The 16,543-nt window shown below is 40.9% G+C and overlaps 1 protein-coding gene across 1 annotated transcript; it reads right to left on the bottom strand.

The window, feature by feature from the left end:
* Positions 1–127: 127 nt before the first annotated feature.
* LOC109988672 (transmembrane protein 42) lies at positions 128–6,397 on the bottom strand. Its single transcript, XM_020640229.3, has 3 exons — positions 5,983–6,397; positions 4,892–5,038; positions 128–4,569 (listed from the first exon to the last, which is right to left on the bottom strand). Exons 1-3 carry the CDS (start codon positions 6,157–6,159, stop codon positions 4,426–4,428), a joined length of 468 nt encoding a protein of 155 aa, XP_020495885.1. The 5' UTR covers positions 6,160–6,397; the 3' UTR covers positions 128–4,425.
* Between the last annotated feature and the right edge of the window lie 10,146 nt (positions 6,398–16,543).

Here is a 16,543-nt window from a genome sequence, read left to right as displayed (position 1 = left end):
AGTTTTTTAAACCAGTGGTTCCAAACCTTTTTTTTCTTAGCAAAATAAAGAGTAGATCCTCAGAATAGATGTAGGACAGCATGAATAAGCTTCCCTGTTAAAAGAAAGATGCAGTCGTGATTCAACATCTTTGTCAGATGAGATGTTTATTTGATATCTTCTTTCCCCAGAAATTAAAATGTACACATCCTTAAAAGTGTGTCCTATTCACAGAAAATATGAACACTTTACAAATGTTTTATTTCACATAATATACTGTATATAAGACACATGATGAGTGGTTCAAAACAGAGCAATATTTATTTGAATATATCTAATCACACAATTTCTGTAAGAAATTATAGCCTAATGTTAAATCTTGCAGGATCCTTGAAATTAGAATGACAATTGATTCACAAATTATTTACAGTACCAGCAAAGTGTAATGCTACATCTCTTTTCCATTAGAAGGTCAAAAAAATTAATGATTCTTAAAATGTCCTGCAAAATGTTTTTCTCTTCTGTTTTTTTCCAGTGCAGAACATTAATACTACTTTGGTGTTTTGGTGTATTTTTCTAACCTCGCTGTACACTTCTGCAGATACAGTGCACAGGTATATAAATACATCACGCTCAAGGCCATGCCGCTGTCACAGAGCTATTAACGTGGCTACTGCAAAGCTCTGACTTTTTATTTTACAGTGAGAGTGGATTCACAGGTAGAAGGTTTACCCTCGTGTCATGCCTTTAGCAGAAGAAAAGTGAGGCACCAAAAAATCAACAGCAAATCCAAAGCAAGGAATTAAAGGAAGGTAGAATTAAAGAATAGTTTACTTTTGGGGGGAAATATGCTCATTCACTTATCTGCTGAGAATTAGATTAGACGCCTTATACTTCTACTGATGTCTGTGCGTTAAAAAGGAAGCTTTAACCAGCAGCCAGCTAGCTTAGCCTAGCCTTAGCCTAGCATACATTCTGATGGAGGGATACAGTCCAATAGCCAAAAGTAACAAAAACAGCTAATAAAAGATTCTTTAGGTTCATAAAGAAACATGTGAAAAGTCTATATCATATAACATGAGTTATCTATATACCAAAAGTCTAGTGTTAAAACAGTCTAGTGATGTTTTACAGGGGTGATAAACTAGACCACTTCTTAGCTAGTCCCTGCTAGCCACTGCTACCAATACAGAAAGTCTGCTTTTAATTAAACCCCATAAAAACAACACTTGACGTTTGTTTCATGTCAGTCCAGTCAAAACAAACCTAAAGACACAGCAGGATATTAGCTTTGCTTGGAGAAGGACTACAAAAAAGGGAAACAGCTATAGCCTTGAACATTGGTAACAGGGTAACAAAATGTGAAGTCCACAACACTAGAGCTCATAAATAAGAATGGTTCTCTATCATACAAACTGCTTGCTAATTGTCTGGAAAGCTCTCAAAGTAATCTTGACATCACTCGAACTGACCAAGATATTCAGACTAACGACACTGTCTTTTTATTCACCCCAGTTCCTGTACACACTAAACAAGTGCTAGCTAAAATTGCTAATTAGTGAGCAGTGTTTACCCTTGAACAGAGCTATACTAAGCTGAGCTATCCCACTGCTAACATCAATTTCACATCGATCCAACAGACATGAAATTGGATCAATCGTTTCATCTCATTTCTGTCCAGGAAGTCGATGAATATTTATTTCCCCCCATTTATCCCCAAAGACTGATTCTTTCACTGGAATACTTCCTTAGTTAGGTCACAAGTTAATCTTGTATTTTAAATATGAACATTTGATAACATGTGAAATTGGGAGTTTTTTAGTTCCTTGATTGGGATGTTTTGACTTTCAACAGAGTCAAGCTAGCTTTTACCCATAGTGTTAGCAGTACCTTTAGCCTACCAGCTGCTAGCACTAGCTGTACTGTACAGATATGTGAGCGGCATAAATTGTCTAATCCAACTCTTGGCACAAATTGAATGAGCGTTATTTCTCCAAAACTACACCATTCTTTTCAGAAATGCAAAACACAGGATCCCAAAACATGGAGGCACCAACAACTGAATTCACATCTGGTGCTGCTGTTGTTGCTCGGTTGTGCGTGATCTCCATTGCTGAGGCATCGTCTGTGAGTAGAGTGTTGCTATGAAACATCACTCAGCCAACTTTTAACATGAGAACTTTATAATCACATTGTCACTGCAGTCACATTTATAGGGATGCATGTAAATAACATGATACAAAACCTGCATAGCAGCAGTTAGAGGCACATCTATCATTTTTGTGCATTGCTGTCGTGGGATATTACATACAGGTTTTATAGCTACCGTTATGCATTCATATTATGATATGTATCCAGGACCAGTAAAGTGTGATCTTATATATTGTTCAATAAAGAATCCAGGCAAACCCCTGCTCACTAACTTAGCTTTTTTTATGCTAACAGAAGCACCCCTCTAGCAGCATGTATTGTCATATCTTATGCTCATTTATTTACTCTCAAAGCTCCCTTATTGTTACACACCATCACAGTGTTATGAAATTTAAAGGAGGTACAATGTTACTGCACTCTCACTGACAACTCCAGGGACCTAGAAGGAAGCTTTTAAAGGAGCCAGGTGTTTATGAAATCTGGAGATGATGGATGATGGGCTGATATCCATGACATGCAACAGAATAATATGAGATTGCAAATGCAGGGCACGTGAAGCCCAACACAATGTGATGTCTTCTGTGCTAGAGAGAGACAGTTGAGTCACACTTTTTTACGTTTGATAATCTGAAGCAGCTCTGCGGGGATATAACTCAGATGTGGACTGACCATTTTTGGAAGCTTTGGTGTGAAATATTTGATTTTAGGCCTCAGTAAGATCATGCACACATCTGTGATGAAATGGAAGACAAGCTGCCTCTTCAAACATCTGTCGTGCTCATATACTGAGGTTAAGGCTCAGGCTGTCAAGAAAGGCAAATTAAAAGAAAAGAAGGACCCGGGCAGACAGCAGGATCTTACCAGGGAAGAGCCTTTCAGCATTACATTGAGTGTATCATTACTTGGGTAATAGAACTGCACCTCATTAGCGAATGCTCCATTTCTAGCATTATCGTGTGCATGCGTTAAATGCAAAGTCAGTGTAGCTGCGGTGTAGGATTTTTACTGTGAGTGTCTTTGTAAGGAAATGTGAGAATTAAAAAACCTTTGGTGATCTGATGGCTGCAATACATTATGCACAAGCTGATTGATGTGGACGTGCATATGGTGCTCATGAACAAATCCTAAACCACTGACTTGGGATCAGTGCGTGAATATGCAAACAGGTCCTCTTATTAGAGATAATGCTATCAGTCTCTCCCATTAAAGGAAACATTCAACATTTTGAGCAATGCACTTTTCGTCATTTGCTGAGTGTTAGATGAGAACATGAAAAACCAATCGGATGTCTGTCGATTAAATACAATACTTCAGCCAACAGACAGAATGCTAATAAAAAAAAAAGGCTATATACTAGGGGATAGCTAGCACGTTTCCTTCCTCCATTCATTTGGCTAACCAGTCACTATCAGCTAGCCAACAGACTTAGCTTAGCCCAATGACTCGACAGAAGGAACGGTTCTAAAGGTTAAACGGTCGGTCTTTAGCTTGTTTAAAAAGAAGTGTTGTCTGTTTTTGTTACTTCCTGATCAAGACATGCTAGCTGTGTTCCTCCTCCACTAATTTTGTTCTAGCTAAGCTTTCCAGCTTTAAATTTACCGATAAGAGAGTGGTATCAATCTTCTAATCTACCTCTCAGCTGACATGCTAATGTGCATTTTTCCCAAAATGTTGAATTATTCCTTTAACCCATTTTCCTTGCCCCACATCTTTTCTATTAGCTCAAGAGTTGTTGTGATGTTGTTGACTGAAAGATTCCCTCTAAAAAGTAACATAAAGCTAGTATTGTTTTTGCGCTGTTGTTCGCCTGTGGACAGTGATAAGTTAAGTGCTTCTGGGCCTCCATTAGTTTCTAGTCTCCACTAACCAGAGTGAAGCTGCACCATGGTCAGATGAGGTGAAGGCCAACATCTCCTCTGAGTTTAGAAGACGCTTAGACAATGCTGCGCCACAGCTGAACCAGCCTGTCCCAAATCTATAACCTGGAGAATAGTCTCTGATTTTAAAATAACATTTTGTCTTTTCACAAAATATACGAGGAATTAAGTCAATCAGGAAGCAATCTGTTGAGAGAAAAAATCAATTGATGGATGTTCCTGTTTCTGGAACATCCATCCAAGATTTAATCAATAAATGATTGCTTGTTATTAATAAACCAAATCCATCATATGTACTTTTGAGATTTGTCAATTCTTTGGCTAGGTGTTCAACTTGAAGGAGATGCCGACCAAACCTCATCACATCCTGCAGCTAGCAGGAGTCAGGCTGTGCTGAGCTAGTGGAGACCAGACCATACTAGTCGTCCTTAGCGGCTGTGTTCTGATGTCCATCCTGCGGTGAAACTCTCTGCAGAACCAACAGACCAGAGAAGGTCAAGGAGATCCCAACCCACCACAATGTTATCTGGGCTTCACCAAAGATAAGCTGCCCCAGGAAAGCCTGCGGAGGGGAACACATTGAGTTTGTCCATTGTCAAGGTAAATCAATCTCTACATTTCTATTGACGTGAAAGCTACAAAGGATGCATTGATGGGACTGTCTTCCTATGAGAAGCCTAAATCAGTGCTCCATGTTATTTCTGAACATGGTGCAGCCTAGTTTCTAAAATTAAACATCTTATATAAGGAGGAAAGAATTGAAGGTGACTCTGAAATTAACCTACAGTCCACTTTAATCTGATGTGAAGAAGGTATTGGTTTTACTACAAGGAATTGAAAAATAAAATAGGGTTAAGGGAGGGATGAGAGGGAGTGCTACTTACGGAAGATATAAAGTTGGAGGCGGTGGTGGTCACAGTGGTTCGGGTGGAGGAAGAGGAATACCTGAGTGCTTTGGCAAGAAAGGTCCACATCACAGCATTGCAGGTGAAAAGCAGTCCGCCACACAGCAGCCTCAGAGGGATGTGAAGCTGCAGCACAGAGAACAGAGTCAGAGTCAGGACTGAATTCTGATGCTTTGTGCCCAATAATAAAATATCTAACACCTATAATAATAACAAATAATAATGATAAGAGGCTGTCTGTTCACTTTAAAACTGAGGTTAAACATTTATTGTACCTTGAAAACAATGACTGATACATCCATGAAGAAGGCTACTTAAGCCTTCTTAAGAGTAAAAAGTGCAATATTTAGAATATGTAAAGTAATTTATTTGAAATGCTTAGGCATACAGAAACTATTAAGTAAATGCACCTCAAGTTTAATGTAAGTATGCCAATAGAACTTCAGTTAATGTACATAATTATTACATCAGAGCAAATGTAACAGCAGAAGTTGTTGAAACAGAGATCCCTATTTTTTTTCTATATTTTAGTCGTACGGTTCATTCAGATCTGGTCGTGCACATTAAAAAAACGTTTTCTTTGCATCTCCTTGCACCACCGTACTTGCTATTGTAATTAACCTTCACGTTAAAGGTCATTGTGTGACGTGTCCACAGTGTCAGGCTGCAGATGTTTCTGACGTCACTCTGTGACGTGTGAGGGAAGCGTGAAGGTCACACACCAGAAAGCTGACACCGCCTTTAAAGATAACATCCTCTCTCTGCGCCATCAACACCCCCAACACACATAGCTGTTAAGACACGTATAATAACGCGATAATACAGAGAGATTCGCACGAGCTGCAATGCCATTCAAGCACGCGGACACGGCACGAGAGTGCATCTGCAGCATGGGCTCCCCTGACGGTGCTGATGCTGATGGAGTAGGGGAGGGGGAGGCAGGCGGGGATCACCCCCCCCCCCCCCCCCCCCCCCCCAACTTCTTCTGTGGGAGATTACCTCGCTCTGCATTATTCACAACATCTATCCTCACAGTGTTTATAATGAACGCCGCTTTAACGACTCCTCACCCGGTCACAGGCGGTAGTTTCGTCCGGTTGTCGAAATCTCCGCTGCTCTCCCCATGTCCGGAGTCCGGTTTCACAGACCCCCTTCAGATAGTCGGCTCCGAGGGAAAGCTTGGCCGACGACGACGCCACAGCCCCGAGGAAACCCGCCAGCAGTGCATAGAGAACTCCCGGGAACATGTTGACATTTCTAATCCATGTTCACATGTCTGCCTCTATGTGCTGCTGATGCTGCTCCGGGGTTCAGCTGTCTGCATGGCTGTGCGCCTGTGTGTGTGTGTGTGTGTGTGTGTGTGTGTGTGTGTGTGTGTGTGATCATGAGAGAAAGAGAGATAATGTGTGTGAGAGTCGCCGGGCACGTTTCCTGCTCTTTCCATACACAACCGTCCGGTGGCAGTCACACAACACGGCAGTCAACTCGGAGAAGCTGGACTAGATTGCTCCCGTGGCATTCTGGGAAGTGTAGTTCAAACGGAGTGAATGGTGACTTCATTGACAATTTCCCACATGTAGCCATTTTTCCTCTGACATCATGCTCAGGCTGCATCGTCATACTGTTGTTTTCATGTTGTAATGTAGGAAATCTAATACATTTATCATTTCAACTCTTCTCCAATGATCAGTAACCGAAAATACATTTTAAAAAAATGATTAATTTAGTCCCTCCCTCTAGCTAAATCATCTCTAAGGTGTGAAGAAACTAGATGCAAACATTAGGTCTGCATTTAGTCAGAGCTCTATGAGATAGCAGAGGCTTTTAAAGTCTGATGACAGCCAGTGTGTTTTCAGATGTGTTGTTTGAACTTGAATCTTGGTCAGATGCTTCTCTGATTTTTCCTGAACAAATGTCTTTTCAGTTTCTTATCAATCAGAGAACATGATAAAGATTCAGACCGTTTGGTTCCCCAACTTTATAAACCCCATGACACAGAAGGACATCTCTCTAAACGGCCTCTGTCCCTCCGTCTGCCAGAGGACAACCTGTAAAACGTCATTGCTTTTATACAATATTTTGATGAAAGTAAATGAAGCGGATCATTAACAGACACTGGGTGAAGCCTTCCCTGAAGTCTCCTGGGCTAATACAATAAAGGACGATCAATGCTAATGTGATGTGCTTGAGTGTAGGTGTAGAGTATGACTCCAGTTGATCCAGAGCTTAGGATGGACCTCTTTGTTCCTGAGCATACTGATGAGCTGTAGCCTATTATAAAGGCTCATTACGCTAAACTACAGCATGTAGGACGAGTGGAACTGATGGGAGGACTGTGTGTATTCAATTCACATAATCATTAAGAGATGAGTCTGTCAGAGTTCATTATTCTTCTTCTTATGAATCTAAATGGGAGGCAACGTTATGTTAGTCTGTATATCTGTATTCATCATTTCTATTTTTCTTTTTTATTCTCTTACAGTTTTTTTTTGTCGATTATTGGACAAAAAATGAAAAAAAATATATCATTAACAGCATGATATTAATGTTAGCACTAAACGAGCATATAAAGCATTAAGGCATGTTAATCAGATCCCTGCTAATTAACTCAGTGGCTCCATTTGCTGTAGTGACACCTAGCAGAAAACTAACAGCACCTGAAAATATACTACTTTAAGTCTTCAAATAATCATCTAAAAATCCATTTAAAGAAATTAGCTCTGGGGACTGTTATCTAAACATGTGTATTTCTGCTGTATGATGTACTTACCTACACAGGGCTCTATGATAGACTCATGTTTGGAGCCAGCCTCAATGGACTCATTTTCATTTTCACAAGTTGCTTCTTGACTATGCATGGTCATCTGCCTTTTGTCTTACCCCCTCCCCCCCTCAGATGTGTTTGCTTGGATATGTTTGGATTACCATGTGTACAGATCAGAGGACTGTTTAATACTCTCTTCCTCTGCCCAATACTTCAACAACCCAGGGTGTTGCTTATAGGCAGCCATACCAAGCACCTCGTTTAAACCATCCCAGCTTGTGTTTTTAGCCAATTGTATTATTATTATTGCAAGGAGAGCTGAAGATTCAGTGATGTTAATATAGTTAGGATGATAGATTTGTCCCAAACTGCTGCACAGACTAAAGTGCAGTTTCTTTCCAGCAGCAGGCCCTTTGTTGCCTTCCCAAAGTAGGAAAATAGAATCGTCGCCTATATAATTACATTAAAGATTGATGTGTTGTGTTGCCCTCCAGTGCCTCGTGATGCTCTGACAGTGAGATACAGAAGTGAAGAATTATTCATGATATCAGGACACTGGAACAAAAAGATGCTTCATTAAATCCATCTGTCATTCTTTTGTCATTTATTTTTACATTAAAACAATGATGAAAGGTTGAGATGCCTTTAGGACAAATGCTTTCTTGCTTTGTGTTCCTGATGAGTCTCTGTGATAACGCAGTGTTTAAGGGGTTAAGTCATTGAACTGGTTGTGGTCTATTTGGAGAGGCAAACCAGTTTGGATGCTTTTTAAGCTTCTTTTTTTTTCCTGAAGTCTACCAACTATTGTAAGGTTTTTAAACATTAAAATAACAATTTATACCCACCAATTCTGGTCTTTACTCAATCTTAAAAAATGCACCTCTTCTTTGTTTCAGCTGTGAAGTGTAGCGTGCAGCGTGCATCGTTCTAATTCCCCACAGAAATGACATGACAGAATTAAAGGTGAGCTCATCCTCGTCCTTTCTCCGTTGTGCCAAGTGCAAACCCAAATAAGCTTTCTAGCCAGTAGATGTCTCTAATGTGCTTCACAGAAGTACATCACATCCAAATTCACCACAAAATGCTGAGGATGGAAATAACTCCCTCTGAACGCTGTGTATTCATCGCTGCAGTGAGGAAAATGAGTTTGAAATATAACCTGTTCTTCCTGTTGATGCTCTGACAGATTGTTACCTCAACTCCACATAACCTCTCCATCTTGACATTTGTGAGCTGTAAAATCTTAATTAGCCTGAAAAGAAGCAGTTGTTACTCTGAATGCATCCATGTGGGTATCTGTCTAGGTAAGTTATAGGGTTATTTTCACTCGTCACACAGTCTATAAAGGATATTAGACACACAAAGCAACAAAATGTAATAATACCAGCAGGTCCATATTGGTGTGTGTGTGTGTGTGTGTGTGTGTGTGTGTGTGTGTGTGTGTGTGTGTGTGTGTGTGTGTGTGTGTGTGTGTGTGTGTGTGTGTGTGTGTTTGTTGTCTGGGGGAAACGGATATTAAAGTGTTGAGCAGTGACAGTGCAGAAAATAAATGAAAGGTGTTGTTTCTGTCACTGTGTCCCCAGCTCTGATCTCACTGAAACAAGCCTCAGGGGAAAAGGCCATCCTTGGTCTGTCATATTTCGACACCCTGTATCCTCCCGGAGTGTCCGTCGAGCTTCGTCGAGCTTCTGCTATGAAATCAAGAGCAGCGATTAGCTGTTATGTTCTCGCTCCTCTGACAAACACATGCTGGTGTCAGTTGAGAGAAAGGACTGGAGATCCTTCTCCTCCTGTGTAAAGGAGTTATAATTGAGCCCACAGAGAGGTTAAGTGACACTTTTACTGAAGCGCTGTCACTGTCTGCCTGGGTCTTTGTCCACCTTTTGGTCCTGTTAAGGGATTTAATAAGGAAGAAAATACTATCCTCAAAGTTTGGAGTTCATTAGTGTCACAGCTGCAACGCTGACCTTTAAATCGTCTGTCATTTATTTGAAGACAAAAATAGTTTTTGACTGAACTAAGATGTAAAATTCATCTGTGAAAAACTACAGAAGGATGGATCTTTTCCTGAAGTTTCCCTTCTTTTGTTTTACCTTTTTATGTCTTTAAACAGTCCCATACTCCGAGCTTTATCTGCAGTGATACACAGGGGCAGCCTTTTCTTTTACACTTCATTTAGCTGATTTAACTCGTCTTGGCATGTTTCAGTTTGTTTTCCTACAGATTATGTAAACAGTGCATAGCTGCTGGTAAATATTAAGCCCTGTCCAATTTGATTAGGTGACATTTTTATTTTAACACACACCCATCAACTGTGCAAAGAATATAGGTGATATAGGTTTAAAGGCTTTTGTATGCCTTCATTTGAGAGACAGGACAGTGGACAGACTTAGAAACCAAAGACAGAGAGAGTGGGGAATGAAAAGGAGCCACAGGTCGGATCCGAAACCGGGTCTGCGTCGAGGACTATCACCTCCGTAAATGGGGCGCGAGCTCCAACAACTAGGCCTTCAACATCTCTCCTCTGCTAACTTCTCATTAACCAGTGAAGCAGTGGAATTTTACAACAAATCCCTAAACAGTCTCCTGGATCTCCACGCCCCTCTCAAAACCAGAACAGTCACGCTCCCACGCTCAGCCCCCTGGTACACCTCCGAGCTGCGGAAAATGAAGGCGACTGTTCGTGTCCTTGAACAGCGTCTCAAGGTCTCAGGACTCACTGTGCATTGGGTTGCATATTGGGAACACCAAAAAGCCTACTCAAAGTCCCTGTCAATGCCCGGTCACAGTTCTACTCAAATATCATAAATAATAGCCCTGGCAACTCAAAGCAACTTTTCTCCACCATAAACCATCTCCTAAATCCACCAACCCCCTTCCTCTCAGACACCACAGAGGAGCGGTGCAACGGTTTCATTGACTTTTTCAGAAAAAAAGTTAACACCATCCCCTCTCTCAGCTCCGCCTCTCCACCTGTCACGACTGCCGACCCACAGCCGGGGACCACCCAGCCTGTCTGCTGCCGCTCTGCAATTACGCAGCGAGAGACTGAGGAGATCATCAAACAAATGAAACTTTCCACTTGCACCCTGGATCCCTTTCCCACAGCCCTGGTCAAATCAAACATCTCTGCCATAAGTCCCCTTATCACCAAAGTCGTAAATCACTCCCTGCAGACCGGCCATGTTCCATCTGCCTTGAAAACTGCTGTCATATCACCACTTAATAAAACCCATCCTAGACCCAGATGTCTTTGCCAACTACAGGCCCATCTCCAACCTTCCGTTAATTTCCAAAGTGCTGGAAAAAGCAGTTGCAGCTCAACTTCATGACCATCTACAACACAATAAACTATTTGAGAAATTTCAGTCTGGTTTCCACTCTGCCCACAGTACAGAAACAGCTCTGGTCAGGGTCACAAATGCCGTGCTGATGGCAGCTGACACTGGTTCTCCATCTCTCCTCATTCTCCTCGACCTGACAGCAGCATTTGACACCGTCGATCACGACATCCTCCTCAACTGCCTTCACTCTGTCATCGGTCTTTCTGACTCCGCCCTAGACTGGTTCTGTTCATACCTCACTGGAAGAACCAAACATGTCTCCCTTGGAGAGAAAAAATCCCGGACTCACCTTGTCACCTGCGGTGTCCCCCAAGGATCTGTCCTCGGCCCCACCCTGTTCAATATCTACATGCTACCCCTTGGCCGCTTCATCAGCCAACATGGACTTTCATTCCATTGTTATGCTGATGACACTCAAATCTACCTAAAAACAAATCAAACCCCCTCTGCACCCCTGCCATCATCGACACTGACCACCTGCCTGGAGGAGATAGAGGCGTGGATGAAGAACAAATTTCTCAAATTGAACAGCTCCAAAACAGAAGCAATTCTACTTGGCAACCCACACCAGATCAGGTCATCCCCCATAACCACCATCGCCTTTTCTGGCTAAGTCATCCACCTCTCTCCAACCGTCACAAATCTCAGCATCAAAATGGACCCTCAATTGAACTTTGAAGCCCACATTAAACATCTGTGCAAAAACTCATTCTACCACCTCAGAAACATTGCCAAACTCCATCCTACACTCTCCCTGTCAAATGCCGAGAAACTCGTCCACGCCTTTGTCTCCTCCAGGTTGGACTACTGCAACGCACTCCTCATCGGGATCCCTAGCAAGAGCCTCCAGAAGCTCCAACATGTCCAGAACAGCGCTGCTAGGGTCCTGATGAGGGTTCATAAATATGAACACATCACACCCAGCCTTCAGACACTACACTGGCTCCCTATTTAATTCAGGATTCAATACAAAGTCACCCTTCTCACCTACCAGTGCACCCATGGAAATGCCCCCCTCTATCTCAAAGAACTCCTCACCCGCCTTCAGGACACTCTCATGCTTTTTGCAGTTTATGATGTATATTAGTATTTATGGAAATTTTCTCTTTGTTGTATAGAGGTCGAGAGGCTTTCTGACCTTCAGAGTAGAGGTTCAGTAAAGGATGCTCAAGAATAAAAGTACAACTATTCAGCCCACATTCATCTCCAGCCATCACCGAGCTTTATTATGAAGCTGCCTTGATTAATATGCATGATTTTATATTTCAGCCAAGCATGGAAAGCAGAGAATCAGTTGCTGACACACACACATCCTTGATCTTTCCAATCCCTTTCTCCTGCCATCAGTTTACAAAAACACACACTTGCACACACACACCCGGTCTGTTGACCGTCAGCACGCAGGGTCAATAGCCCTCTTCCAGTCCATTTAGTAGTTATTAGCAAGGTAGCTGGTCTTAATAATGCATGCTGCTTTTGTCAAGTCAAGAATAAACACCCGGCATTAAAAACTCTACAGACTGGACTCCCTTCTGAATTTAAACAAATTAAATACAACAGGACATTAGTTTTCATACTGTGAAACAAAGTCAAAGTCAATAGAGGAACTAAATCACATTTGAAATAGCCATAAAGGGAGTTTGAGGGGAGAGAGACACTTTATGGAGCCATGCTGGCAGCAGAGTTTGCAGCGAGCACAGGAAATGTTCCCAAAACAAACAGACTCCAGTTAGTCTCAGTTCCAGCGGTTGCCAGGAAAAACTAGTCAAGGTGAAAGGCTAATCTGAGTTGCTCTTTGTAAAATGAAGCATCGGTGGAAAATGGAAACAAACCAAGGTCAGTCTTGTCTCTTTTAATGCTTTTGTGAGGTTTTGGTTTGGACTCTCAGGAGGAGAAATATGAGGATTATACTTGTGTTTGTAAAATTCCTGGGTAATGCGGTAGTGTGCAGGTATCAGTCAGAGGACATACAAGCTGCTTAAAACAGATAAGATTACTGATGAAATACTTCCTTATTTATTCACAATGACAGCCTGCTCTACAGTATGTACTGACCAAGCACTAGTCGTTTACTTTGACATACTTCATCAACAAACTAGATTCCACTTCCTGTCACTCACTGCCATCGCCTTAGAGGCGCAAGAATCCATCAAAAGCAATGAAATATAATGTTGTGCACATTGAACTCTCAGATGGAAGACTACCTTACTGTAGTTTATCTTTTGAAGCTGAGACCTCTAGACTTTTTCTGTGCTGAGGCATGCAATCGATTGTCAAGTAATTTGTGAAAGACTGTCCAATCTAAAGGTGTGCAGGACAAGAGCATTTGTTGTTTCTTTAGTATTTAAATTATTTAAAGTTTGCTGTTGCAACAGAGTGAAATACTCTTGCACTTCTTGTATTTGGACACATCTCATTCCAAAACCAGCAGTGTTTCAACAAGATTTTGTTTTACAACAATAAAATAGACGAAAGCAATGCCATTCAAAAGGCCGCTGTAAAATGACATTAATATCAGCTGTTAATTCTAAATACAATAGAACCACTAAAACTTGGCTTTACTGCAAGTGGAACCGACCTTAAAGACTCACTCCGTGCAGCTAAACGTTGTCATGTTTAGCTGTTTAGCACTGTTGTACTTTTTAAATTCTATCTGGTTTCTGAAATTTCCAGAATTGCTGAATTTGGGTGAGGAATTAGGGGAAAATGTGCCTCAATTAACTGCAAGAGATCCTGAAAACCTCAGATTTGTAGAGTTGCATGGTGTCTTAGATTTACATTTTTATTTACATAATCAATAAAGTATAGCTTCAATAAAGAACAGATGCTGCAACAGAATACATGTTTGATACTGTGAAATAGTGTAGACTAGGATGATTATATTTAAAGTCTTAAAGGTTTTCAAGGCTTAAACAGCTCTATATAGTGAACTGACATTTGTACAATGTATGCCCATCATATACAACACGCCTGCTGTCCTCAGCTCCTGAGAGAAACGGACATTATGAAGATGTTGGGTTTATATTCTTTCAGACTATAATGGCTCTTGTGCAGTGAGCAGACTGGTGGTGGAAGATGATGAGGGTCCACCTCAGGCAGTCACAGCTACCATAAATCTAACCGGGCTGACGCAGGGCTGTATTTGAGGAGATTGGTGTGATGTCAGTAGGCAGCTGGGAAAAGAAACCCATCCAAGCATGGCTCTGGGCGCTGAGTTGTGTCATGTTTTACAGTGGTGGGGTGAGGAAACACCTTATTTCTCTGCTGTTTCGAGGCTCTTACAGCAGATTGTTCTGTTTCAGCAGAGTGGGGTGACTGAGGCAATACACCATATTCACAGTGGCTAATTTCCACTGACACTCAGGGTGGGAAGCTTTCATAGTCCAAGTTACAATTTTGTTGACCTGTTGGTATTCTAACTTGCAAATCGTAACATTTAAGGGAATTCTATATTATTTTACAGAACATGTAATAAAGTAATAAAAGGTGGTAACTAGTCACTCTTTGATAGCTAACCATATAACCACTTTCTCGTTGAGATTACTGTTTCATATTGAATCATCAGGAAATCCTTAGCAATAGTGGTAATGTTAGGTGTCTAAATATAAAGCTATTCACGATCATGTTTGGTAGCCAAGCTTATAGTAATGTTGGGTCACTAACGGTAAAGATAAGCTGGTACAGTTTACTTTTAATGGTAAAGTTAGTTAGCTGGTAAAGTAACTAGCTAACATGTAGCTTAAAGTACATTTTGAATAATATTAGTTAGCTGGTAAAGTAGCTAGCTAACATGTAGCTTAAAGTACATTTATTTTGAATCATAATGTTAGTTAGACTAGCTGATAAAGTAACTAGCTAACATGTAGCTTAAAGTACATTTATTTTGAATCATAATGTTAGTTAGACTAGCTGGTAATGTAGCTAGCTAACATGTAGCTTAAAGTACATTTATTTTGAATCATAATGTTAGTTAGCTAAAGGTGAAGTGAACTAGCTAACATGTAGCTAAAAGTTAAGCTAACTTTAAATGGTGATGTTAGTCAGCTAAAGGTGAAGTTAATAGGTAGCAGCATTGTTAGCTGTGGCTCAGTTGGTAGGAAGGTTGAACCGGAAGGTTGAGGGTTCAATCCCCAGCTGGTTAACATGTCTGATGTGTCCTTGGGCAAGACACTTAACCCCAAATTGCTCCCGCTGCTTCAGTGGTGGTGTATGAATGGCATTAGTTACTTCTGATGGATGATACTACATAGCGATCATCACTACCATCAGTGTGTGAATGGGTGGGTGTGACATGTGGTGTAAAAGCACTTTGAGTAGTTGGAAGACTAGAAAAGTGCTATATAAGCTCAAGTCCATTTAGCTAAGAAGTGAGGAACTAACAAAAGCTGTTGTGATTTAGCTGATAGTAGGCTACTATCCTACTTAGTAATATGTTGTGTCATATTGAAGTAGGCTACATGATGTCCCTCCAAGTTTTCACAATCAGTTGTCCTTACAGTAAAACTGCTCAATTCAAGTTCAATTATAAATGCTATTAATTTCAAAGTCCCTTCGTTTGTAGGATTTGCAAAGTAGGCAACTGCAGCTGTATGACAAATACTAGCGTATGAGCTCCACACCCTGAGCATGATGTCAGAAAAAATGGTCACTGGGTTATTATGGTGTAGGCTACGTATTGTTCATCTTTGATTTATTTACATTCTAAATTAAAAGTTTAAATCAAAGGCCTCAGAGTCAAACTGTTGACCTCTTGAAATGAAATGCAGCTGACCTGAGCGTGACTCTCAGCACAACCTGTTAACAAACCATTGACTCTCTGTTGCACTTTTTTCATCTCTTTTATTGATCCTTTCTTTGTGGCTGCCTCATCTGACAAGCAGCAGGAATCTATCTGTGCTCTGTTAAGTGTCCTATGGAGATTCATCGAGACATGCCTTCAACTGCTCAGCCTCTTAAGAGCCTGCGGTGCTCCTCGGTCTGGTCTTCATTAACGTGTCCTTTTCACCCTGGTTATCAAGGATGTATTTGTGTGTGTGTGTGAATAGGTTAAGCAAACCTGGAAAAAAAATCTCATGTCATTTATAGCCTTCTAAAAAACCCTATAGGCCTACTGTAAATAAATATGTAAATTATGATAATATCAAACTTTGAACTATTCTCTTTACCTCATCAATAGCCAATGTCTGTTGAACCTTAAAAGGAAATTCTGGATAGTCTAGGAAGCTACTAACCAAATTTCTTACATTTTAATATACTTCATAAGAGTAAACAGTAAACCTGAGCACAATGATGGAGCTTAATAGTAAAGTTGGTATGCTATAGACATCACCCACTGGTTTCTAAAGAGACATTATGAACCCTGTGATGCCATAATGGAAATGTTATCTCTATCTATATCTTAACTTTTGGTTGACAGTAAGAGACAAAAAGGTGGAGATGAAGTAGCCTGTAGCCTGCTGGCAAACAGCTTCAAAGTGCACCTTACTGTCAAATTAGTCACACCCCTAATTACGACTCATTTAT

This window comes from Labrus bergylta, chromosome 19, assembly GCF_963930695.1.
Source record: "Labrus bergylta chromosome 19, fLabBer1.1, whole genome shotgun sequence".
Taxonomy (NCBI): Eukaryota; Metazoa; Chordata; class Actinopteri; order Labriformes; family Labridae; genus Labrus; species Labrus bergylta.
The sequence above is the reverse complement of the archived record's forward strand: the minus strand, read 5'-3'. Positions and strand labels throughout refer to the sequence as shown.